Genomic DNA, 26,269 nt, shown 5'->3' with positions numbered 1-26,269 from the left:
CAAAGCAGGGGCCATTCTCCTCCCCTCCCCCGATGGCCCTGGGGTGGAAGCGACAGCCTGGATGATCTCTGAGTCACCTCGGAGTCCTTCTTCCCACATCCCTTTTTTTTTTTGTCTTTTTGCCATTTTTTGGGCCGCTGCTTCGGCATATGGAGGTTCCAGGCTAGGGGTCTAATTGGAGCTGTAGCCACCGGCCTACACCAGAGCCACAGCAACTCAGGATCCAAGCTGCGTCTGCAACCTACACCATAGCTCATGGCAACGCCGGATCCTTAACCCACTGAGCAAGGCCAGGGATGGAACCTGCAACCTCATGGTTCCTAGTCGGATTCGTTAACCACTGAGCCATGACAGGAACTCCCCTTCTTCCCACATCTTAAAGGATAACATAGTCACAGCCAAGTAGCTCTATGTTTTGGCCCTGTAGGTTCTGGGAGGTCCAACAGTCCAACCCTTGGAGATTAGAATTTCAATGTATGGGAGTTCCCATCATGGCTCAGTGATTACTGAACCCGACGGTATCCATGAGGACTTGGGTTTGATCCCTGGCCTTGCTCTGTGGGTTAAGGATCCGGCGTTGCCGTGAGCTGTGGTGTAGGCCGCCATCTGTAGCTCTGATTCGACCCCTAGCCTGGGAACCTCCATATGCCGTGGATGCAGTCCTAAAAAAACAAACAAACAAAAAAACTTTCAATGTATGAATTTGGGGGGGATGCAGACACTCAGTGTATAGCACCTGCATACCTTATGCAGGTATGACCAACATAGTTTGGCCTTTCTACAGTGGTGGAGAGTTTTGATAATAACATAGTTATTGGGGTATGAAGGTCAGAGAGTCATGGTGGGACCAGGTCATGCAATGAGGGGGAATTGACTGTGCTCTGGAATCCGCTTTCTAGGACACGTCCTCAGTGTTAAAAGCTTTTTTAGCTCTTTGCCAGCTTTCTTTTTCCTCCCACTTCCAACACACAGCATCTCAGGATTTTAGGTTTAGGGAGAACTTGGACCTTATCGGACCCATCCGCTCCTTCAAGGGCGTCGTGTGGTAGTGCAGCCTAAGTGGCCACATGGGGCATCAAGGGAACCCCCCAGCTGCTGGTCCCCCTGAGCTGTGGAACCTGGCCTCACGAAGGTGGCCTAAGAATACAGCCCAAACAGAGCAGGGAGGAAGCTGCATCTCAGGTCGGATGCCACCTCAAGGCCTGTGGCCCCCCAAGCCCTGAGGGAGGGTGTGTAGGTGACCTTCAGGGGGTCGGGACCTCAGCCTCCTCAGCCATTCTGTACCCCGTGAAGGTCTGCTGGTACTTCCCCACCGTCACTAGATGTCATGACCGCTATTGTCTGTGCCCTCTCTTCCTGTTTCTTTCTCATCTCATCTGTCCTTACTGTCCTTTTTAAAAATGTTTATCTTATTTAAATCAGCCAATTCAGAGCATAGTATGTGCTTGGGAAGGTGATCAATCCAAAGCCATCAGGTCTGTTCTTTAAGTCTGCAACTTTCTTTGGCTGTGTGTTAATTGTTGCTTAGTTCTTCATGCTGCTGCCTTTGTGTGTGTGTGTGTGTGTGTGTGTGTGTGTGTGTGTGTCTTTTTAGGGCTGCACACACAGCATATGGAGGTTCCTAGGCTAGACGTGGAATCGGAGCTACAGCTGCTGGCCTATGCCACAGCCACAGCAACGCCAGATCCTTAACCCACTGAGTGAAGCCGCGGATGGAACTTGCAACCTCATGGTTCCTAGTCAGATTCATTTCTGCTGCGCCATAATAGGAACTCCTCTTCATGCTTCTTGAAGGTTGCTTTTTGCTTTTTTTTTTAATTAAATTTTATATATATATATAGAGAGAGAGAGTTGATTTTTCTGTATAAACCTTATATATGTGTGTAGTTGATTCACAGTGTCGTGTTACACAAATATATATATGTACACAAATATTCTTTTGCAGATTCTTTTTGCCTATCACAACCTGTGCAATAAGTATAGTTCCTTGTGCTATTCACGAGGTCCTTGTTAAACTTGCCTTTTTTTTTGTATAATTAATTTACAATGTCATGTTAGTTTCAGGTGTATAGCACAGTGATTCAGTTTTATATATGTGTATATATATGTATTTTTTTTCTGATTCCTTTCCCTATAGATAATTACACCTGTGCTCTATCTAGTATAGTTCCCTATGTTCCCTATGCTATGCAGTAGGTCCCCTTTTTTTTTTTTTTTTTGGTCATTTTAAGGCCGCACCCTCAACATATGGAAGTTCCCAGGCTAGGGGTCTAATTGGAGCTGTAGCTGCAGGCCTACACCACAGCCATAGCAGCACCAGATCTGAGCTGTGTCTACAACCTACACCACGGCAACGCTGGATCCTTAACCCACTGAGTAAGGCCAGGGATCAAACCCGAAACCTCACGGTTCTTAGTCAGATGCATTTCTGCTGTGCCACAATGGGAACTCCCAGGAGGTCCTTGTTAAACAACTTGCTATTTCTAAGGAGCATTTTGGAAGTTTGAGGGTTCCCTACCATCAGTGTCTTGGTAGCTGTGATTGTATCTTCATCCCTTGCACGGAGCTTTGGCAGGAAATGGGCTTTGGGGCTTCATTCGTGGACATTTTTCTTAAGGTTCCAAAAGCCCTGAAGGTTGGGGAGTTAAATCTGTTGGACATCATGTTTTGCATGACTTCTGCTGATGTTTCCTCTCTTCCCCATGAAGCCCTTGTGTCTTCAAAGTCCACTTAACGGGCTCAGTCTCTCGTGGTGGGACTGGGCTTTTGCTTTCCTTTTGGAAAGATAAACCTTGTTTGTTTTATGCTCTTCTTGTCCTGGCTTCCCCAGACTTTGGGAGGCACACCAAGCAGGGAGGACCCACAGGGCTCCTCCAGTTCAGCCTGCTTGGTTTCCTGCTGAGAAAACCGAACCCAAGGCCATCAGTCATCCCTGAGCGCCACCCGGCCGGGGATGCCAGCCTGGTGGTGGGGCCCCAGTGCCCACCCATTCCTATAGGCACCCTGGTCTTTTCTCATAGTAGGCCCATCATGAGGTGTTTCTTCGCTGCTTTCTCTATGTTTCAGTCTCCCTCTGCTTCTCCTTCTCTCGGTCACTCTCTGGCTTTTCTCATCCAGAAGCACAGTTCCAGGGCCTTAGTTGACCTGTGCCTGCTGTGCGCTGGACCCCGTGCCCAGCGACCAGTGGTTGTGCCCTGGCTTCAGAGTGCCCGCAGATTGGCAGATTGAATCCAAAGCTTGCCCACCACCTGTGTGAGCTCACACAGCACTCGTGTCCCAGAGCGGCCAAGGCCAAGGTCTCAGATGTGGGAAAGGACAAAGTCCATTCAGTATCTGTGCACGAAGGATGAGGAGGCCAGGGCAGTGGTGCCTGGAGGGACTCTTGAGGCCACGTGTCCAAAGCAAGCACATCCTGCCTCGTTCTCTAAAGATCCCCTCGACTCCCGCTTTACCTAAGATTAGGAAAACTCTTAAGTTTTCCACACTAACGAATGTTGTGATTGAATAGTTTTAAATTGGGGGTGGCCTTGGGAGGTGTTGCAGAGACGATGGGAAGAGCTGGCAGGGCCCCTGGGGAAGGATACCCCTGAGTGTGCGGCTCTCCCCCCGTAGCCAGCATTTGGACTCCAGCCCTTGCAGGAGCCACCAGGTGGCTCTGAGTGGAAGAAACATGCCTCTTCTTGTCCCAGTCTTGTCACCTTGTCTTACATGCTCCCCACCCTTGGCACGCATTTTCAAATTAAGTAATGAAACGAAGGGGAGAAACGGAGCCCAGTGTTTACCTTCTCCTTGAAAGGCAGTGCCTTTCAAAGGCACTGGGGAAGTGCCCACAGTGGATGGTGTTCCCAGGATGGCTCTGTTTTGGCAATCTCAAATGCATTTGTCCTTGACCTGGCAAAGGCTGCCCTGAATGTGTAAGTATAGGCCTAAATTTTTTTTTTTGTCTTTTTGCTTTTTCCAGGGCTGTACCCACTGCATATGGAGGTTCCCAGGCTAGGGGTCTAATCGGAGCTGTGGCCGCCAGCCTATACCAAAGGCACAGCAACTCGGGATCCGAGCCACGTCTGCAACCTACACCACAGCTCACGGCAACGCCAGATGCTTAACCCACTGAGCAAGGCCAGGGATCGAACCTGCAACCTCATGGTTCCAAGTCAGATCCGTTAACCACTGTGCCACGATGGGAACTTCGCCCTCCCTCCTATTTAATCAGGATTTAGGCCACAGGCCTCTTCTCCAACCAGACCTGAGGACAAGCCTTTACAGGGCCTGGTGGGCATCAGAGGCACATCACAAATCTGCAGTGAAGAAACAATTAAAAGAGAAAATAAGATTGTACCTCCTTTGGCTTAGAATGTACCACTTAGTTGTATGGGGGAGGAGTGGAGACTCAAACCCAAGTCCCCCCTGCCACTTTTTTTTGGGCTGTGCCTGCTGCAGGCCAGGGACCCAACGCACACCACAGCAGTGCCAAAGCCTGATCCTTAACTACTAGGCCACATGGGAACTCCATAAGTATAGTGTCATTTGACAGTCTACAGGGCAAGTGGCTGGAGTGGGTTCTAGAGTTCCTTCCTTCTGTCCTATAGACAGATAAGGAAGGAGAGGCCCAGGGAAGACTGGCCTCCGACCTACACATCTTTCCTGCCATCTTCTCTCCTATTCTCTTGGTTCCCTTGAAAAAAAAAAAAATTTCCATGCTACTCCCACCTCCTTGTAGCAACTGACACTCCAGGGTCTGTGTCATTTTAACTGTACCACCAGTGTCATTGGAGTGTAATTATAACTGTATCACTCTGTCACCCGAGTGACATTTAGAAACCTGTTGGTCTCCAGTTGGCTGGGAGATTTCTTTCAACAGGTGACCTCTGGGTGCTTGTCCAGCTTCTGAGGGCCTCGTTAGACTGTTCCTCCCCCTTCCCCCCGCCCAACCCTCACTGCCCTGCCCTATCCTGTACTCCCAGGTTCGCCCACAGTAGCCTCCCAATAAATGCATGTTGAATTAAGTAATGAATCTGCCAGAAAAAAAATTCACAGAATTAGCCCTCTCCTTTCCTTTGCTCCTCTGCAAGAAAAACGCGGCATTTTGAAGAGAGTGAGAGAACTAGTATTTCTTGATTTCTTTCCTAAGTTTATCCTCCTATTTGTCCTTTAGCCTCTTCTGGTCTCTTTGAGCCAAGATAGTGCTAATCACATCTCCCTGAGCAGGAAGGCCATCCCGAAGGGGTTCACTAAAGTAAAAAAAAAAAGTTTTCTTCTCCCCCCACCCCACTTGCCTGTCCCCCACCCTATTCTCAGCCTCCTACTCCACTACTTTTTTTTTCTTTTTTTCTTTTTAGGGCCACACCTGCAGCACATGGAAGTTCCCAGGCTAGGGGGTCAAATCGGAGCTGCATCTGCGACCTACACCACAGCTCACGGCAGTGCCTGATCCTTAACCCACTGAGTGAGGCCAGGGATCAAACCCGCATCCTCATGGATACTAGTCGGGTTCTTAACCTGTTGAGCCACAACGGGAACTCCTCCACTACTTTTTTGTGGAAAAAACAAAATTCTTTCTTGGGCTTGAAATTTGCCCAGAGGTAATTTCATTCACCTTTTCTAGGTTTTTCGTAGAGGAATTTAAATTTTCAAATAATAGTCATTGAATATCCCTCAATTTTGGTTGTCAGTTATACCTCATAAAACTGAAAACGGACAACATTGTAAATCAGCTATATTTTAAATAAATTGATAAATTATAAAAAGCTGAAAAAGGGATAATAAAGAGAAGGGACAGGAGTTCCCGTCGTGGCTCAGTGGTTAACAAATCTGACTAGGAACCATGAGGTTGCGGGTTCGATCCCCCGCCTTGCTCAGTGGGTTAAGGATCTGGCGTTGCCGTGAGCTGTGGTGTGGGTCACAGACGCGGCTCGGATCCTGTGTTGCTGTGGCTGTGGCATAGGCTGGCGGCTACAGCTCCGGTTAGACCCCTAGTCCGGGAACCTCCATATGCCACGGAAGCAGCCCAAGAAATGGCAAAATAATAATAATAATAATAAAAGATAAAAAATAAAATAAAGAGAAGGGACAGAGGAGAGGGCCCCAGGGCACAAATGTGCCATAGCTGGAGAGGCAGCTTCTGACTTTTGTTCAGAATTCCACCTCCCCAGGGTTGGCCCCCAGAACTCAGTTATTCATGGATACGTACTGGCAAGTCTCGCTGTGATCTTATGTTTTGATTTCTGAGGAAGTGTTTTAAATGCTCGCTGTCTCATGGAAAAGATATTTGGTTTCTGTTTTCTTTTGAAATCAAACTTGCTCTGAGTGTCCGATTGCGAATGATGTATTGTAGACACAAAAACTGATAAGAAAGTAAAATGTAGTTTTTCAATGTGCCTTGTAGGAAAACCGCATTTATGAACAAAACCAGCACTTGTTTCTCATTAACCACCCTAAGACACCTTCCCCATCTCTCCTGCATAGCTGAATGGAAGACCCAGACTTTTCCTCCTTTTTTTTTGTCTTTTTGCCTTTTCTAGGGCCGCTCCCGTGGCATATAGAGGTTCCCAGGCTAGGGTCGAATCGGAGCTTTAGCCGCCAGCCTATGCCAGAGCCACAGCAACACGGGATCTGAGCCTCGTCTGTGACCCACACCACAGCTCACGGCAACGCCAGATCCTTAACCCACTGAGCAAGGCCGGGGATCGAACCCACAACCTCATGGTTCCTAGTCGGATTTGTTGACCACTGAGCCACGATGGGAACTCCGACTTTTCTTTCTTTTTATTTGTCTTTTTAGGTCTGCACCCTCGGCATGTGGAGGTTCCAGGCTAGGGGTCAAATTGGAGATGCAGCTGCCGGCCTACACCACAGCCACAGAAACTCCAGATCTAAGCCATGTCTATGACCTACACCATAGCTCATGGCAACACCAGATTCTTAACCCATTGAGTGGGGCCAGCGATGGAACCTGAGTCCTCGTGGAAACTAGTTGGTTTTGTTACCGATAAGCCACTGTGGGAACTCCGACCCAGACTTCTCTAGGCCACTTTTACCAAATCAGAAATAAAGTATGGAGTTCCCGTCACGGCTCAGTGTTTAACGAATCCGACTAGGAACCATGAGGTTGCGGGTTTGATCCCTGGCCTCGCTCAGTGGGTTAAGGATCCGGCATTGCCGTGAGCTGTGGTGTAGGTTGCAGACATGGCTCGGATCCCGCGTTGCTGTGGCTCTGGCGTAGGCCGGCAGCTCCAGCTCCGATTCACCCCTAGCCTGGGAAAACCTCCATATGCCACAGAAGTGGCCCTAGAAAAAAGGCAAAAAGCCAAAAAAAAAAACCAAAAAAAACAAATAAAGTACAGGCAAGAAGGACCCCCATGAGATGGAACACCCCTGCTCATCACCTGACCCTGACACTGAGCAGAGGAGGACCTCTGAGAAAATGGTCTGCTAGGGAAGAAGACCTGTGCGAAGACACCACAATGAGGTTAATGTTCCAAGAAGGCTGTCCACACCTGGGCAGGTAGATGCTGTAGAATGCATGGTTTTCAAGGTGACCTGACTGGAGCAGCCAGGTGTGGATGTCCTAGTGAGAACAAGTATCAAGGTTTATTACATAGGATGCGCTGCCTCGTCCTTGATATTTTACAAAGCAAAATAGTATTTTTAGCAATATTATTGTTTTTGACAGTGAAGAGGCGACCCTAGTGAGAAATGCTACTGGAAGGTACTTTGGAAAATACTTCGCGAGGAGTTCCCATTGTGGTTCAGTGGGTTAAGAACCCAATTAGTATCCATGAGGATATGGGTTCGGTCCCTGGCCTCACTCAGTGGGTTAAGTATCTGGCATTGTCACAAGCTGTGGTGTAGGTTGCAGACGTGGCTTGGATCTGGCATTGCTGTGGTTGTGGTATAGGCTGGCAGCTGCAGCTCCGGTTGGACCCCTAGGCTGGGAACTTTCATATGCTGCAGGTATGGCCTTAAAAAGAAAAAATAAACTACATGAAGCATTCAGGGTTTCTTTTCAGGATGAAGTAGACAGTTTGATAACTGAAGTAAGGCCTCGATTGGGTTTTAAATTTCTCTACTGAGGAGTTGCCATTGTGGCTCAGCAGAAATGGTTCTAACTAGCATCCATGAGGATGTGGGTTTGATCCCTAGCCTCGCTCAGTGGGTTGAGGATCCGGCATTGCAGGGAGCTGTGGTGTAGGTTGCAGACACGGCTCGGATCCCATGTTGCTGTGGCTGTGATGTAGGCTGGCAGCTGCAGCTCCGTTTGGACCCCTAGCCTGGGAACTTCCATATGCTGCAGGAGCAGCTCTAAAAAAACAAAAGAAAGTTCGCTACTGAAAGATCACCTGACTTTCCAGGGCCTTATCTCACATTTCATCAGCAAAAGGCCCCAGTGATCTATTCCCCACTTCAAGAGCCTTGGTGCTCTGCTTTCACTTCTGAAAGCCACTGCAGCAGATTTTTGAAGCCTTTCTCAGATCAAATACAAGGCAGAAAGGACACTTTTTTTTTTTTTTTCCCCTTTTTAGGGCCACACCCACAGCATATGAAAGTTCCCAGGCTAGGGGTCGAATTGGAGCTGCAGCTTCCGCCTTACGCCACAGCCACAGCAACATCAGATCCGAGCCACATCTGGGACCTACAACACAGCTTGCAGCAACACCGGATCCTTAACCTACTGAGCGAGGCCAGGGATCGAACCCGCTTCTTCACATCAGGTTCCTCCTATGTCAGGTTCTTAACCCACTGAGCTGAAACGGGAACTCCAGAAAGGACACTTTTAAACATCATATTTTATGATGGAATATTATGACATCTAAATGGGATACCAATCGAAGAGGGGTAAAAATTAATGAGTCAAGATAAGGCTTTAGAAAGCCAAACTGCAGTGCAATGAGATGAAAATTCTCTTTCCAGGCTCTGGCACTTGGCTCTGTCTCAGGAATCACAGCTGGTCAGAGAGAAAAACCCTTGGGCAGAAGCGGTTACTCTTTAGGTGAAGGAGAGTTTGAGGCCTCATCAACCCCCAACTCCTCAACCACCGAAGTACGGTGATTAGGGTTCGATAAGGATGGCCTGGCTCATCCCCCGACCCAGATAAGCACTGCCGACATTAGAATTTTATGGTTACTCTTGAGCACAACACTGTAGGATTTTAAATTATTGATTGGGGATGGACCTCTCTTGTGAGCCAAATTTCAGAGTTTCACCTTAAAAGACACCATAGATAAAGCTGGGGTCCCATGTTAGGACTGGATGGTTATTAATTCAGTGGCTTGGATGAAGTAACAGGTGCAAGCCAGATCGATACTGTGATGCAGAAGTCATTCCTGGTGACAAGTTGCGCTGTTATTACCTAACATCAGTGAAGAAGAGCATTTGGAGGAGAAAATTACTGAAAAGATGACAGTATTAGCCAACAGTTTTCCAGTAATTTGAAAAAGTTAACCAGGTTATGTTACCTAGAAGGAGATTCTAGTTTCTATGCTTGGTTGTGCCTTTTTTTTTTTTTTTAGAAAAAAGCAGCTGAATCAAAAGAAATTGGGTAATGGAATTCCCATTGTGGCTCAGCAGGTTAAAAACCTGACTGGTAACCATGAGGATGCGGGTTTGATCCCGGACCTCGTTCATTGGATTAAGGATCTGGGGTTGCTGCCAGCTAAGGTGTGTGGCTTGGATCCCTCATTGCTGTGGCTGTGGTGTAAGCCAGCAACTGCAGCTCAGATTCAACTCCTAGTCTGGGAACTTCCATATGCCGCAGGTGTGGCCCTAAAAAGACAAAAAACAAAGAAGAATTCAGGTATCGCTTACTGTCTGAGCCTTTGCTGTCAGAACTCAGAAATCAAACAGATACAGATAAACTTTTAGACAAATCTCCTGCTACTGAGCTCTCACCACTTGCCATCCAGAGCTCAGACACCATGTAAATTTGGATAGAACAGAGTCCCTCATGAATTTAACTTGCTCGTCTTCTGAGCTCTCAGCATTTAAACTCAGGAGCTGAATGGATTTGGAGGGTGAGGGGTACTTGCACTTTATATCCCTGTCATGAACTTGATTCATCCCTAGAAAGCAGTTAGTAGTACAATGTAGTCTTTTTAAGAAGAGATGGGCCATTTAAAATGAGTTCCAGAATACAAATTACAATGTAATGTTTGCTTCAGGGATTCTTGGTAGCAAGCAACAGAAGTGGATGATGAAAAGCATGTTAGGAGTTCCCACTGTGGCTCGTTGAAGACGAATCCAACTAGTATCCATGAGGTTGAGGGTTCAATCCCTGGCTTTGCTTAGTGGGTCATGGATCCGGTGTTGCCATGAGCTGTGGTGTAGGTTGTAGACTCGGCTTGGATCCCAAGTTGTTGTGGCTGTTGTGTAGGCCGGCACCTGTAGCTCTGATTTGACCCCTAACCTGGGAACTTTCATAAGTCGCAGGCGCAGCCTTAAAATGCAAAACGTGGCAGGAAGCCAGGCCCCGGGCCAGGCTTCCAGCAACTGGTCTAACAAGTGAGTGCTGGCCATAGTCTGGTTCCTACTGTCACTTTTGCAGTGAACCCTCAATGGAACTGCCTCTGCCACAATCACTAGTGCCACTTTCACTGGCGTGAGGAGTGTCACCTCCCCACTGCCCAGGGCCAGAGGGAGGGGAGAACCCGGTAGGCTTAACCTCCACTGTCACCAGCTCCTGACATCGTCTGGCATGGGTGCAACTAAAGGACTGAGCCCCCCCTTATAAAGAAGGCTAGGCAGCAAGCTGTGGCATCTCTCCTGGAGACGGGGGGTTCCTCTCACTGGAAGTTCTCCCGGTGCAGGAAGAGCATGGGCAGCCCCAAGTAGGTCAGGTGCAAACAGAGCAGTGGTCCCGCTTGGGAACTCCAGCCCTTTGATGGTGGCAGATCCATTTGATGGATCAAGGCCCAGCTTATTTGCTTTCTTTTTCCATTACTTTTTTTTTTAAAGGAAATAAAATAGAAGACAAAGTATTGTATCACTTGCAGTAAGAGTAAGTTATGTTCTGTGAAACTTTGCTTTCCATTGTATCTGGGTATCTGAATTGGGTCACCATGTAGGAAGTAATGTGTTACCACGGGTGGTGATCTAAAGCCCCACCCACCAGCGTGTTCCAGTTCTCCAGGGCTTTGCCTTCAGGGTCATTCCCCACCTCACTTGTTTTCCAAGCACAGTATGTCTCTTATTGTCAGGGCTTCTCTCTCTCTTTTATTGTCAGAGTGTCTCTCTTATTATCAGAATGTCTCTTTCTTTTATTGTCAGAATCTCTCTCTCTCTCTCTCTCTCTCTCTCTCTCTCTCTCTCTCACTCTCACACACACACACACACACAGAGTCTGGTCCAGGATACCTTTTCCTGTAGTGGCTCAGCGGAAACCAACCTGTCTAGTATCCATGAGGATGTGGGTTCGATCCCTGGCCTCGCTCAATTTAAGGATCCAGAGTTGCCATGAGCTGTTTTGTAGGTCGATGCTCAGATCTGGCATTGCTGTGGCTATTGTGTAGGCTGGCAGCTGCAGCTCCGATTCAGCCCCTAACCTGGGAACTTCCATATGTGCAAGTCCTGCCCAAAAATAAAGGACCAAAGGGAAAAAAGAAAAAAAAAAAAAAAACAACCCACAATAGAATACCTTTTCCTCAGGCTTCTGGGAAGCTGTGAGGTTTCTTGTTAAGTCACAGTTAAGTATTACACACAGTTAAAGGCTGGCCTCCTCACTGTTATAACATTGTTTCCATGGGAAATAAATTATGGTCTAAGTTCTGAAGACAATGCTTAAAAAACAAACAAACAAAAAAAACCCCTCTGTTGTGGAGATTGGTGCCTGTTAACAATTGTGGGGACGGTTGTTACAATGTGGATAAAACATTCCAACCTTGACTCTGACCTCAGATTATTTATGGAGGAAAAATTGAAGCGTAGAGAGCTTTTTCTTTTAACCCTTTATCTCTGTGGGGATCAGGAGCACTGTCTTTATTTTAGTCTTGGTTTGAAAGCAGCCTGTTCTGACCTTGTAACATTATCTCTGCAGGTCCGTTTACTCGACCTCATCCGGCCTTGTGGCGAATGGTTTTTGGTGAGTTACACATTAGTAGATTTAAAAATCCATTCTATTTTGAGCAAACTTTTTCTGTATATTATTATAGCCGTTTTCCTTACCACTCTACTGTAAAACTTCACAGCTTTTTACCTGTTGGTGTTCATAATAGCAATGTTTTATTAAAATGCGCTACCACAGTCTAAAGTGCTGGTGACAGCTGAAATTGTCGCACACATGAACTGTCCCGCCCGCCTCTCCCACGGTGGTCTGTGAATGCACACAGGATATGACGGGAGGGAACGTGGCTTGTGTTTGTGGATGTTGCTCTTCACTAGTGCAATCCATGTGCATCATATGAGCACCTTTGTCTTGTCCACATCCCAGAGAGAGACTGAAAACCCAGCCATCTCCCTAGTGTTGTGAATGGGAAAGAACTTGGAAAAGGAGGGAGTTCCCGTCGTGGCGCAGTAGTTAATGAATCCGACTAGGAACCATGAGGTTGCGGGTTCGATCCCTGGCCTTGCTCAGTGGGTTAACAATCCGGCATTGCCGTGAGCTGTGGTGTAGGTTGCAGATGTGGCTCAGATCTCTGAGTTGCTGTGGCTCTGGCATAGGCTGGCAGCTACAGCTCCAATTAGACCCCTAGCCTGGGAACCTCCATATGCCGCTGGAGTGGCCCCAGAAAAGGCAAAAAGACAAAAAAAAAATTATGGGAGGTGGTTTTTAGGATACCAATTACGATATGATGTGATGGTAACATAATGCCCCCAGGGTCGACGTGGGGCATGAGACGGGGATGAGTGACCCTGGGCTACCTCTGACCTTTCACACCTATCACTAGCTGGGACTGGCCCATCCACCCAGCCTTGTCCATCTCTGGTCCACACTCCACACAATGGCCAGAGTCCATTTCATGAACTGTCACCTAGGTTGTCTTATTTTCCCATTTGGAACTCATCAGGTGCTCCTCCTCTGACTTAAGTTCAAATCCGCGGTCATTGCGGTGGCTCCGAACCTTGACCTTCAGAGCCGCCTTGCTCCGTTCCCTCTCCGCCAGCGCCCGTCTGCAGTCTGGCTCCTGGAGCTCCTCCTGGGACCTGTTTGTCTTCCCTGCCTGCAGGCTGCATCCACTCCCCACCCCTCGCCCTTGGTCAGCCTCCCCTCCAGCTCTCAGCTTCAGCACCGTTTTCTCAGAGAGTATGACTGACTCCCCTCAATCTGAATTAGGACCATGAGTCAGACCCTCATCAAAAGAAAGACCAGCTCCTAACAGGGGTCTCTCCCCAGCCCGTGTCTCTCCCTACCAGTGTCTGCTTCTGGCCGTAAGCAATTTGAGTCGAATACATCTTGTGCACGTCTAAGGCACCTGTGCGTCTGATGCGGGCCAGGTCCCCTCTCCAACGTGAGAATGTTTTTGTGTCCCTCAGGGCTCAGCGTGCTCTACTTTCTGTTCCTGGTGTTCCTCCTCTTCCTGAACTTTGAGCAGGTTAAATCCCTGATGTACTGGCTGGATCCAAATCTTCGCTATGCCACGAGGGAGGCAGATGTCATGGTACGTACTTGTCAGCTGTCTCTGAAAGGACAGGGTCGACTCTCTCGGGTGTCGGGGAAGTTGACCTCCCATGTGGAATTGCTTCTCCTCCAGGTTCTTCCGGAGCTGCCTAAACCCCACGTCTCTGGGCAGGTTGGGGTGGTCCATGATTCCATGGGCGATCCATCCAGGGAAATGAATCTTCTCCTGGCACAAAGGGAGTGGTAGGAAGATGGGAAAGTAGCCAGGCTTGGATGGAAATTCCATTTCTGACTCTTGTGAGCTGTGGACCTTTGGGCTATGAACTTGTAGCCTGTTCTCTTTTTTGCAGACTGAGTTATACTTACCTTGGGAGTTTATGGTGAACTTAGTGAAGGCTCCACCCAGTGCCTCACACACACCAGGTCCTCTGATGGTAGCTGCTCCTGCTTCATCAGGGTCACCCTTGGCACCTCTGCTCCCCAATCCAGCCCTGACATCCTGCTTCTTCCCACCTGCTTGCGGTGAGGGGGCCCCACTGTCATGATACAGGCCATTTCATTCATTATTTTTATTAAACCACAGTAAGTCAGAGTTCCCGCTGTGGCACAAAAGGATCAGGGGTGCCTTGAGGGGCGCTGGGACACAAGTTCCATCCCCCAGCCCAGCACAGTGGATTAAGGACCTGGCATTGCGTAGCTGTGGCTTAGGTTGCAGCTGTGTCTCTGATCCAATCCCTGGCCTGGGAACTTCGTATGCCACAGGGTGGCAAGAAAAGAAAACACACACACACACACACACATACACAATAAGTAATTTCGTTCTTGGCTATACAAACTCTGGACTTCAGCTTTTAGGGAAGAGACTGTTTTATACTGTAATACTGTTCCTTTCTTTTTTGTTTTTTGTTTTTGTTTTTTTCTTTTTTCTTTTTTTAAGTGCCTAACATTTTAGTGCACATTGAAGAAAACCCCAGGGATGATCAGAAAAGGGGAACAGGCATTTGGGGCCTGTTTAACAAACAAACAAACAAAGCCGTACAGAGGGATTTAATAGAACGTCCAAAAAGTGGTCATTCCAGCATCGTTGAGATGGGTCAGACCCTTTGGACGGTGTTTCCAGGTTTTATCTTTCACTTTTATGCAGGGCGAGCTAACAGCAAAAGTAAGAATGCCAAAAATGATTGAAAAGTCTGAAGGAGAAAATTTTGTAAGGAAGAGAATGGTCCAGGGTGACTTAACAGCTTCTGATGCTACTGATCTTGATGGTTGCGGTGAGGATGGCAGCATTTGCTGATTATGGATTGTCTGCTCCACCAGGCGCTGGGGGGGTTGTTATATATAGTCTATAATATGTAATTAAAATCCCCATTTTGCTGAGGAGGAAATAGATCCCTCTGGCTCCACAACCTACACTTTCCCTTAGGACTGTGCCTCAAGCACATAGTTTTGTTTTGGTTTTTTCTTTCTTTGTCTTTTCTAGGGCTGCACCCACGGCATATGGAGGTTCCCAGGCTCGGGGTCTGATCGGAGCTGTAGCTACCAGCCTACGCCACAGCCACAGCAACACCAAATCCGAGCCGCATCTGCGACCTATACCATAGCTCACGGTGATGCGGGATCCTTAACCCACTGAGCGAGGCCAAGAATCGAACCTGCAACCTCATGGTTCCTTGTCGGATTTATTAACCACTGAGCCACGACAGGAACTCCTCAAGCACATAGTTATAATAACGACAAGTATTTGGTACAGAACCCTTACAAGATATAGATTGGGAGAAGGATATTCCAGATTATATCCCCCTACACACCATGATGGGGGGGGGGGAGTTTAGGCAAATTTGGTCACATTATGAAGTAAACTAACATGCTGGTGGATATGCTGCTCTGTCTCTCGATCCTGCTCTCACAGCCAGTTGTGGGAGGAGGTTGACCCCAATAATGCTCTGACATCTACCTTCCTTAGGAAGCTGACGTCATAGGGACAGCTATTATCACAGTTACAGCCTCCAAAAGAGCTGAAACTGGAGTTTAGAATCTCGTTTTCAAGGATTGACTAATTTTTTCTTGCCAGGCAAAGCCAAGCCCGAGGCAGTTTTCAGCTTCCAGACTTCCAGCTGGTGCTAGACCGGTCTGTCTTCTCCACCTCTCATGCTTCAGTGCTTTTACTTCCTCCAAGACATCTTTCCCAGTCCTAAGGACCTGTTCATTGATGGCTCTAGAGAAACGCCTTCCCTTTGTAGAACTTTGGTAAGAAGCAGCGCCTGTGTGCAGGACGGAAGCCTGTGCTTCCCCAGTTTCTGGGGCCCTCAGTGGCCACCTTTTCCTAATCCTTACAGGCTCTAGTCCATGTCCGGTGTTGCACATTGAAATGGAGACTCCCTTTTCCCTTATAATTAATGTCATAACTTGGGGTTGGGGAAGGTCCCTGAAGTCCTATTAGATGTAGTCTTTTGTGTAATCGTCTAGAAAGTTTGCTATGTCCCTAAATATTTCTTCTATTCAAAAATATGTGTTCTGGGAGTTCCCGCCGTGGTGCAGCACGAACGAATCCGACTAGGAACCATGAGGTTGCAGGTTCGATCTCTGGCCTCGCTCAGTGGGTTCAGGATCTGGCATTGCTGTGGCTGTGCAGCTGTAGCTCTCATTACACCCCTAGCCTGGGAACCTCCATATGCAGCTGGTGCGGCCCTAAAAGGAAAAAAAAAAAAAAAAAGTGTCCTGGAGTTCTTGCTGTGGTGCAGTGAGATGAGGCTCTCACTCATCCCAGTCCCAGTACAATGGGTTAAGGATCTGGCATTGCTACAGCTGTGGCGTAGGTCACAGCTGCAGCATGGATTTGATCCCTGGCCCAGAAATTTCCATATGCTGTGGGTGTGGCCATAAAAGAAATGTGTTCTAAGCTTCAGATAAGGTTTTAGAGCAAATCTGATTTGTAAATTGAGTTATCTGCGAGTTCCCATTGTGGCTCAGCGATAACAGTTCCCATTGTGGCTCAGCGATAACGAATCCTTCACATACCTGAAGGTGCAGGTTTGATCCCTAGCCTCGCTCAGTGGGTTAAGGACACGGTGTTGCCATGAGCTACGGTGTTGGTTGCAGATGTGGCTCAGATCCTGCTTTGCTGTGGTTGTGGTGTAGGTCAGCGGCTACAGCTTCAATTCGACCCCTAGCCTGGGAACTTCCATATGCTGTGGATGTGGCCCTAAAAAGCAAAATGAATAAATAAAAATAAACTGCAGTGTCCTGTGTCCCTCTCAGGACCAGGACCTCAGGATCTTCCAGATGCCATCACTGACAAATTTGCTTCTAATGAGTATAACGCCAGCAGACGCATTTGGCTCTTTATGGTTTTCAGAGTGTTTTCTCTCATTTGTCAAAGCACAGGAACATTCTCATAGAGAATCCAAGGTGGTCTTCAACCCAGAGTTACTTTAAGAGCAGCCTTATGATGGAGCTCCCATTGTGGCGCAGCAAAGATGAATCTGACTAGGAACCATGAGGTTGCGGGTTCGATCCCTGGCCTTGCTCAGTGGGTTGGGGTTCCGGCATTGCCGTGAGCTGTGCTGCAGGTCGCAGATGCAGCTCAGATCTGGCGTTGCTGTGGCTGTGGCGTAGGCAGCTATAACTCCGATTAGACACCTAGTCTGGAATCTCCATCTGCCGCAAGTGCCACCCTTAAAAAAAAAAAAAGACAAAAAGCTAAAACAGGCCTTTCTTATCTAACCCTAAGCTGCAGGCTTGGATGTAAATCAGGGGATAGGGTGGTTCAGGAATTGGGGCTGACCTGGCCTTAAGCTCTCCTTAACCTTTAAACTCTTCTTAACCTAAAGTGTAACTGCTTTTGCCTGTGGGTATTTCTCTCTGACTGATTCTGATTCCTGTGACAGGCACATGCCTCAGAGCCTGGAAAGAGAATGTTCATCTCATTACAGTGCACTTTGTTTGTTTTTTTTTTTCCAAGCCTTATCTTGACTTATCCCTATAGATTTTTTTCCCCTCTTTTCTCCAGATTTCCCGCTTACCCATTCATAATATCACATGGGAATGTTTCTCATAAAATACTGTTCTAAAAAATGTCCTGGAGTTCCTGTCATGGTGCCATGGAAACAAATCCGAGTAGGAACCATGAGGTTGTGAGTTTGATCCCTGGCCTCGCTCAGTGGGTCGAGGACCTGGCTTTGCCTTGAGCTGTGGTATAGGTCACAGACCCAGCTCGGATCTGACGTGGCTGTGGCTGTGGCGTAGGCCGTGGGTGCAGCCCTAAAAAAGCAAAATAAATAAATAAATAAATAAAAATATCCTTTTAAGCTTCGCAAATTAAAATACACTTTATTTGAGAAAGCCTTCAGACATCGGCTGTGGTGGGTTTCAAAGAGATAGCGGGAGCACAAGATGCTCTTTTTTTGCTCCTTCAGAAAATATTTTTTCCGGAATTTGAAAATATCATACTTCACAGGAATTGTGTCGGCTGGCTGAAATCTTACTCCTTCCTCTCTGATTAATTTGGGGGGAAATGCATGTGGAACATAGCGCTTCCTGAGAAATGTCATATGATAACTACTTTCATCATAAACACCAGTATAAGGAAGTTGACTTAAAATTATACTGTTGAGTTCTTGTCGTGGCTCAGCACAAACAAATCTGACTGGTATCCTTGAGGACGCAGGTTCGATCACTGCCCTCTCTCAGCAGGTTAAGGATCTGGCGTTGCTGTGAGCTGTGGTGTAGGTCCAGACACAGCTCAGATCCCTCATTGCTGTGGCTGTGGCTGTGGCCAGTGGTTACAGCTCTGATTCCACCCCTAGCCTGGGAACCTCCATATGCCTCCAGTGCCCTAAAAAAAAAAGACAAAAAGAAAAAGTTGATGTATATTAAAAACAAAAAGATATTAGACATGAAACCTAAATTTTTAAAAGCTTTGTACTATTTTAATATTTAGATTATGTAATATTTGGTACATAATCTGGGAATAATTGGGAATAATGCTGTTTTCTTCTAATTTCTTTCTTTCTTTTTTTTTTTTGTCTTCTTAGGTCCACATATGGAGGTTCCCAGGTTAGGGCTCGAATCAAAGCTGTATCATCATTTAATACTGAATATAATTTTCTATGGTGATTTCTTTTTTTACTCCATGATATTTTGGGATGTGTTATTAAATTTCTGAACCTATTTATTCTTTATTTATTGGGGATTTATTTATTTATTTATTTATTTATTTATTTATTTTAGGTCCCCACTCACAGCACAGGGAAGTTACCAGGCTAGGGGTTGAATCAGTTGCACCTGCTGGCCTACACCACAGCCATAGCAACGCCAGATCTGAGCTGTATCTGCGACCTACACCACAGCTCATGGTAACACCTGATCCTTAACCCACTGATGGAGGCCAGGGATTGAACCTGAGTCTTCATGGATCCCAGTCGGGTTTGTTACTGCTAAGCCACAATGGGAACTCCATTTTTTAAATTTTTTTTGACTTTAACACAGTTGCCCTGTCGTCAAGCAACATGGGCTGTGTGATACCACTTCCTTAAAATGAGTTAAGGGAGTTCCTGTTGTGGCCTAGCAGCGATAAATCCGACTAGGAACCATGAGGTTTCAGGTTCCATCCCTGGGCCTCGCTCAGTGGGTTAAGGATCTGGTGTTGCTGAGAGCTGTGGTGTAGGTCGAAGACTTGGCTCGGATCTGGTGTTGCTGTGGCTCTGGCGTAGGCCGGCAGCTATAGCTCCAATTAGACCCCTAGCCTGGGAACCTCCATATGCTGTGGGTGCGGCCCTAAAAAGCAAAAAAAAAAAAAAAAAAAAAAAAAACAAACAAACAAACAAACAAAAAAACGATGAGTTAAGCCTTTGTAAAATGATTTTGCTTTCTCCTTTAACCAAGCTTTTGCAATTCAGAGCAAAACAGTTCTGGTTTATAGACTCTAATACTTGGTCATTTTTTCCTCAAATGTTCTCAGTTACTAAAACCTTTTTTATTGGGCAGGGCATATGTTCACTGTCAAGGTCCTATCAATTCTTTCCATGATTGTCCCAATCCTGGGAGCAAGCTGATGTCTAGGGTACCACTTATCACTCCCCGTTTTGTATTTTGCACAGGAGTATGCTGTGAACTGCCACGTTATCACCTGGGAGCGGATTATCAGCCATTTTGATATATTTGCATTTGGACATTTCTGGGGCTGGGCCATGAAGGCCTTGCTGATCCGTAGCTACGGTCTTTGCTGGACAATCAGTATTACCTGGGAGCTGACTGAGGTAAGATGGGGGCATGGGCTGCTGTCTCAAAGCTACAGTGTGGGAAGTTTCTTTTTTTTTTTTCTGTCTTTTTGCCTTTTCTAGGGCTGCTCCTATGGCATATGGAGATTCCCAGGCTAGGGGTGTAATCGGAGCCATAGCCATCAGCCTATGTCAGAGCCACAGCAGTGCGGGATCTGAGCCACATCGGCAACCAATACCACAGCTCATGGCAACACCAGATACTTAACCCACTGAACAAGGCCAGGGATTGAACCTGCAGCCTCATGGTTCCTAGTCTGATTCGTTAACCACTGCACCACGACGAGAACTCCAAGAGCTCTGTTCTTTAAACTATTTGCGAAATGAAATCTTGGAAACTTGTTTATTCATTGACCAGTTATATCATTCTTCGTCATTCCCAGGGAGCAAAATTTGGCCATGGGCACAGTTATTTCATGATGCCAGTCAGTGTCCTGACCCTCACCTTGAATGAAACGTGCCAGGTAGATATTGGCTGCTATCCACCTGCCTCTCATGGCCCCAGAGGCTAGGAAGCCCAAGTTCAAGGTGGCAGCCGGGTTGCTTCCTTCTGAGGGCTGTTGGGGAGGCTGTCCCAGGCCTCTCTTAGCTGCTCATGGATGGCTGGCCATCCTTGGTGTCCTTTGGCTTGTGGACGCGTCACCCCAACCTCTGCCTTCATCCTCATGTGGCCTCCTCACTGTGTGCACAGACAAACGAGATGTTCTTTTTCTAAGGACACCAGTCATATTGGATTCGGGATCCAGCCTGTGCCAGTACGACCTCATCTTAGCTGATTACATCTGCAGTGACAGTACCTCCAGATTAGCTCCCCTTATGAGGTACTGAGGTTGGGGCTTCCAACCAGTGGATCTGGGGACACGATTCACCCCGTAAGAGTACCCACCGAGGCACATAGGACCTCCCGAGTCTTTACCATAAAGTGGAACAGCAGTGTGTATCCCCGTGTGCCCTTAGGAAGCAGAGCTCAGAGCCAGGCATGGATCCAGATGTTCCTGCATCTGGCATCCCCAGACCCTCACCGCCCTGTGACCCCTGCAAGGCGCTGGGCCTGCCCAGGCCTTTCTTGCTTTCTCCTTCTTCATACCAGCCCCTGGGTCTCTGGCCTCTCCTTTTCCCTGCCCCTCAGAGTCCCCACTTCCCCAAATCCTGATGACTCGCTTTAATATTTTTTTCTTTTATCTTTTTATGTTGTTTTTTTAGGGCCACACCTGGGGCATCTGGACGTTCCCAGGCTAAGGGTTGAATCAGAGCTACAGCTGCCAGCCTACACCACAGCCACAGCCATGCCAGATCCGAGCTGCGTCTGCAACCTACACCACAGCTCACGGCAACGCCAGATCCTTAACCCACTGAAGGAGGCCAGGGATCCAACCTACATCCTCAAGGATGCTAGTCAGATTTGTTTCAGCTGAGCCAGGACAGGAACTTCTAACTCACTTTTCTAAACCTCTCTCCAGTCATCCCACTGCTCACACTCATATCTTATCCACCCTTCTCTCTTATCTGAATTCCTTGTCTCCTCCTTCCACACTATCCTTTGCCAAAGTGATCCGTTCAGACTTCAACCAATCATAGCCTTCTACCAAACACTCTTCCCCGTTCATCTGGGCTTCTGAACCAGCCCACAAGGCTCATGTTAGTCCAGCCTCCACCGTGCTCCATCTGCCCTGTGCTCCAGCCAGCGTTGCTTCCTTCACTTCAGAGATGCTGTGTCCTTCCCCCCCATGGAGCTGTCCTCCGAGTTCCACCCTCTCTGTCCTGCTCCCTCCACTGGCTGGGCTCACATCTGTACCCCTGGAAATAGAGCACCTGGTCCTTCTCCTTGGAAACACTCCACACATGTTAGATTATTGCTTAGTGTCTCTTTTGTGCCAAACGTTCTGCTTCAAGAGGGCTGGGCCCGTTTCTGCCCATCCCAGAGCCTGGCAGATGTTCCCAGATCCTTAGTGAGTGAACGAATGTGGTCCCTTCCAGCCCCTCAACTCTGCTCTCTCCCCGCCAGTGCACCCCCAAATCCAGTACTTTCCAGGAAGGCTCCTCAGGCTGATGCATGTCCTCCGAAGCTGCTCCCTCACATAGCATTGTTCCCAGCAGCTCTGTGTCATCGTCGGCAGTGGCGGCGGCTTCAGCTAGAGTTTCTGTCTTCCTGGGAGAGTTCATGCTCCTTCTCATGGCTCGGAACCTGGGAATGCAGCTCGAGGTGGTGCTCGGCCCGCCTGGGGTCAGCCCGAGCCCCTCGCCATCACATCTGATAGCTGTCCTGTATCTTCTCGGCAGCAGACACATCAGGAAAGCAAACGCCTTGTATTTGCATTGTTTTATAGTCTGTGAAATGCTTTCATGAATAGGTTTTTTTTTTTTGCTTTTTTTTGTCTTTTCTAGGGCCGCTTCTGCGGCATATGGAGGTTCCCAGACGAGGGTTCGAATCAGAGCTGTAGCCGCTGGCCTAGGCCAGACCCACAGCAACACGGGATCCGAGCCGAGTCTGTGACCTACACCACAGCTCATGGCAACGCCGGATCCTTAACCCACTGAGCAAAGGCCAGGGATTGAACCCACAACCTCATAGGTTCCTAGTCGGATTTGTTAACCACTAAGCCACAACAAAAATTCCTTCAGGCCTTCTTTAATCGGGCCTTCATACATGCTGCGCTGCTCTGAATACAGCCACAACTTCTGTTCCACGCTGAATCTCACTCTGCCCTCTTTCTAGAATGCCCACCCCTTCACCTCCATATCTTGAAATTCCTGTCCTTACTGACCCCACTCCAAGCTGTCTTCCTTCCAGAAATCTGCCACAATAGCTTCCTGTCCAAATGAGTCTCTCTCTCTCTCTTACTGGTCCCGCCCTTGCCCCATGGTAACACTTGGAGCTGCTTACCTGATTTTGCGGTTCTAAATAAACATCTGGTTCCTGCCCCCTGAGATAAGAACCTTGATGCATTTTGTCTCATAACCTTGCACATCACTGGCACTTGATAAAAGATGATCGTTGTGAATCAATCAATTTGTGTAAGATTTCCTATTAAGCCAATTTACAGCTTACTCACTGTTTTGCCCAAATGTCTATACACTGTTTCTAAAATGTATAGCTTCAGGAGTTCCTTGTGTGGCTCAGCGGTTAACAAACCCGACTAGGATCCATGAGGATGCAGTTTCAATCCCTGGCCTCACTCAGTGGGTGAAGGATCCGGCGGTGCCGTGAGCCATGGTGGAGGTCGCAGACGTGGCTCGGATCCTACGTGGCTGTGGCTGTGGCGTGGGCCTGTGACTGCAGCTCCAATTCGACCCCTAACCTGGGAATTTCCATATGTCTTGGGTACAGCCCTAAAAAAAAAAAAAGCAAAATAAAATCTTGAGCAAATAAAATTAGCTCAAGCTGCTAATTTTGTGGGTTCTCTGTAGGCAAGTAGGAAAACCTTTCTCCCTTGTCCCTCCTGGATCCATGTCAAGTTGTCATTAGCCAAGATTGTTTGCTGGTAGTACTTTTCAAGATGAGTCATCATTCATCATTTCTTTAAAGCCCTGTGTCCAAAAAAAAAGAGCTGTTGGGATTAGCAGCATTTGCAAACCATCCATGAAATCAAAAATAAGAACCTAATAATAGGCTTTGGTTTTACTTTTTTTTTTTTTAATAAATTGGGAAAACCTGAAATGTCAACAACTTTTGCTAGAAGAATGTACTATTTAATGTATGTATCAGTTAAAGGCACTTTCTGCTGAAGCCCTAGCTATGTATTTTATAACCGTCGTCTCTTGTGTCTCTCAGCTTTTCTTCATGCATCTTCTGCCCAATTTTGCCGAGTGCTGGTGGGACCAAGTCATTCTGGACATCCTGCTCTGTAACGGTGGTGGCATCTGGTTGGGCATGGTCGTCTGCCGGTTTTTAGAGATGAGAACTTACCACTGGGCAAGCTTCAAGTGAGTCATCTTCCTCCTGGTCATGAATCAGTGGCTCTCGGTGCAGATTTAACTGTCTCAGTAGCATGCACCCCCGGTACGTTCCTGAGGATGAAGAATAAATTACACATGTGTAATTGGAACTCAGAAATGATTATAAGCCCAATTTTAGACATCGAGCCAACAAATGCTAAATCATTTATGATTTTCTCGAAACCACCCCTTCCTTTTTTTTTTTTTTTTTTTGGTTTTTAGGGCTGCACCCGAGGCATATGGAAGTTCCTGGTCTAGGGTTCAAATTGCAGCTGCAGCTGCTGGCCTACACCATAGCCACAGCAATTTGGGATCTGAGCCTCATCTGGGATCTACACCACAGCTCACGGCAAGGCCAGATTTTAACCCACTGATCGAGGCCAGGGATTGAACCCCAGTCCTCACAGATACTAGTGGGGTTCATTATTGCTGAGCCGCAAGAGGAACTCCCCATCCCCTTCTTTTTTTTGTCTTTTTTTTTGTCTTTTTGTCTCTTTTTAGGTCCACACCTGCAGCACATGGAGGTTCCCAGGCTTGGGGTCTAATCAGAGCTGTTGCTGCCGGCCTATGCCAGAGCCACAGCAACACCAGATCCGAGCTACATCTGCCACCTACACCACAGCTCATGGCAACACTGTATCCTTAACCCACTGAGCAAGGCCAAGGATCGAACCCCAAACCTCGTGGTTCTTAATCGGATTCGTTTCTGCTGCACCACGACAGGAACTCCTAAGATAAAATCTTAAATGGCTTCTTTGTATCCCGTCATATGGATAAATCAAAGTATTTAACCAGTTCTCTTTTATGGTTATTTAGTTGTTTTGAAGCTTTCACTTTGCATTTATAAAGAAAGCTAGACTAAACATTCTTCAACATACATCATTATGTGCATCTCTGATTTTTTTTTTCTGTAAAATGAGTTGTTAGAAGTTGAATACACCAGATTAGATTCTTGCCTACATATGTCAATGTACATATATATCCACATCACTGTTTCTTTGAATTTTATTTTAAAACCTTTGTCAATTGCATCCTACATGAGATTGTGTTACATTGAATTTCTAGTCTCTTTTGGATTTTTCCTCTTTTTTTTCCCCTGTTTATTATAGATTAAGGATATTAGCACTTTGTCCTTTTTTTTTGCTTTTTTTTTTTTTTTTTTTTAAGGGCCACACTTGAGGCATATGGAGGATCAAAGGCTATGGGTTGAATCTACACCTCAGCCACAGCAATGCCAGATCTGAGCCATGTCTGCGACCTACACAACAGCTCACAGCAATCCTGGATCTTTAACCCACTGAGTGAGACCGGGGATCAAACCTGTGTCCTCATGGATACTAGTCAGATTTATTTCTGCTGAGCCACAACGGGATTAACGTGACTATTTCCATTTTGTCATTTTCCCTTTTAATTTCATTTGTGGGAGGTTTTTTGTTTAAATTTCAGAAGCTGTTAATGTTTTTGTTTACATGTTAACCTGTATTTTCCTCTAGGTTCTTTTTTTTTTTCTTTTTTTTTTTTTTCGGGCCGGACATGTGCATGTGGAAGTTTCCAGGCTAGGGGTCAAATTAGAGCTGCAGCTGCTGGCCTGCACCACAGCTTGTGGCAACACCAGATCCTTAACGCACTGAGCGGGGCCAGGGATCAAACCCACATCCTCATAGATACTAGTAGAGTTCGTAACTTGCTGAGCCACAACAGGAGCTCCTATCATAAGTAACTTAATTTCTGATCTGAAATTTATTTTGGTATATAGCATGAGAAGGAGATTTCACAATGTTACTATATTTCATTAACCAGTTTTCACCATCCCTTTCTTTAATAATCCTTTCTTTGGCCACTGACTTGACACTTTTTAACACATAATGTTACAAAAAAACCTCAGTTGTGCTCGAAGCAAGCTTCATAGGCGGCATCTCATTTGAGCCTTACATCAATCCTCAGGGTAGACACTACCATTCTGTTCATTTTAGGGATGATGGTACGGAGATTTCTGTTTAGGAATTGCCTAAGGACACCCAGCGAGCACCCGAGCCTGAATGCGCATCAGGCTGTCTGGCTCCTTAAACATTCCATTATGTTTCCCTATTTTCATACATTTATGCTTCAAACGCAACTTGAGAATCGTCTTGTCAAGTTCCCAAGACATAAGCGCACTGAATAAACAGAAACATCCCGCCGGCCTCTTAAAGTACATGAAACCTATGGATGGTTATAGATTCAGCTGGATTCACCTCTTCACTACAGTCAGTGTTTCATTTCTCCATCACACTGTATCTTTATTTAGTCCCATCTTCCTCTACCTCTTTCCATGAAGCTTCACTGATTTTTTTTTTTTTTTAAATACAGGTTTTTCATCACTCTTGTTTATTTTTGGGTAGTGTCTATATCGTTGTTACCCTGGTGCCTTGAATCTTCTTGCTGGGAGATTTTCTGCTGTGTGCATGTTGATGGGTAGGTGAGTGAGTGAAGGAACAAACCTGGTTTCCTTCTACTCCCTCCCCCT

General features: G+C 46.9%; 1 protein-coding gene across 3 annotated transcripts in view; it reads left to right on the top strand.

The window, feature by feature from the left end:
- PTDSS1 (phosphatidylserine synthase 1) overlaps positions 1 to 26,269 on the top strand; it is a 78,830-nt gene that overhangs the window by 17,050 nt on the left and 35,511 nt on the right. For 2 of the 3 annotated variants that reach the window (XM_047783563.1, XM_047783564.1), the window contains exons 3-6: positions 12,029 to 12,073; positions 13,465 to 13,589; positions 19,648 to 19,806; positions 23,600 to 23,751. In XM_047783563.1, the coding sequence (XP_047639519.1) occupies positions 12,029 to 12,073; positions 13,465 to 13,589; positions 19,648 to 19,806; positions 23,600 to 23,751 (481 nt within the window). The remainder of the gene's footprint in view (positions 1 to 12,028; positions 12,074 to 13,464; positions 13,590 to 19,647; positions 19,807 to 23,599; positions 23,752 to 26,269) is intronic. The other variant, XM_047783565.1, reaches the window with a different exon arrangement.

The sequence above is a fragment of the Phacochoerus africanus genome, chromosome 6 (assembly GCF_016906955.1).
Source record: "Phacochoerus africanus isolate WHEZ1 chromosome 6, ROS_Pafr_v1, whole genome shotgun sequence".
Taxonomy (NCBI): Eukaryota; Metazoa; Chordata; class Mammalia; order Artiodactyla; family Suidae; genus Phacochoerus; species Phacochoerus africanus.
This window is presented reverse-complemented; position numbering and strand designations above follow the sequence as displayed.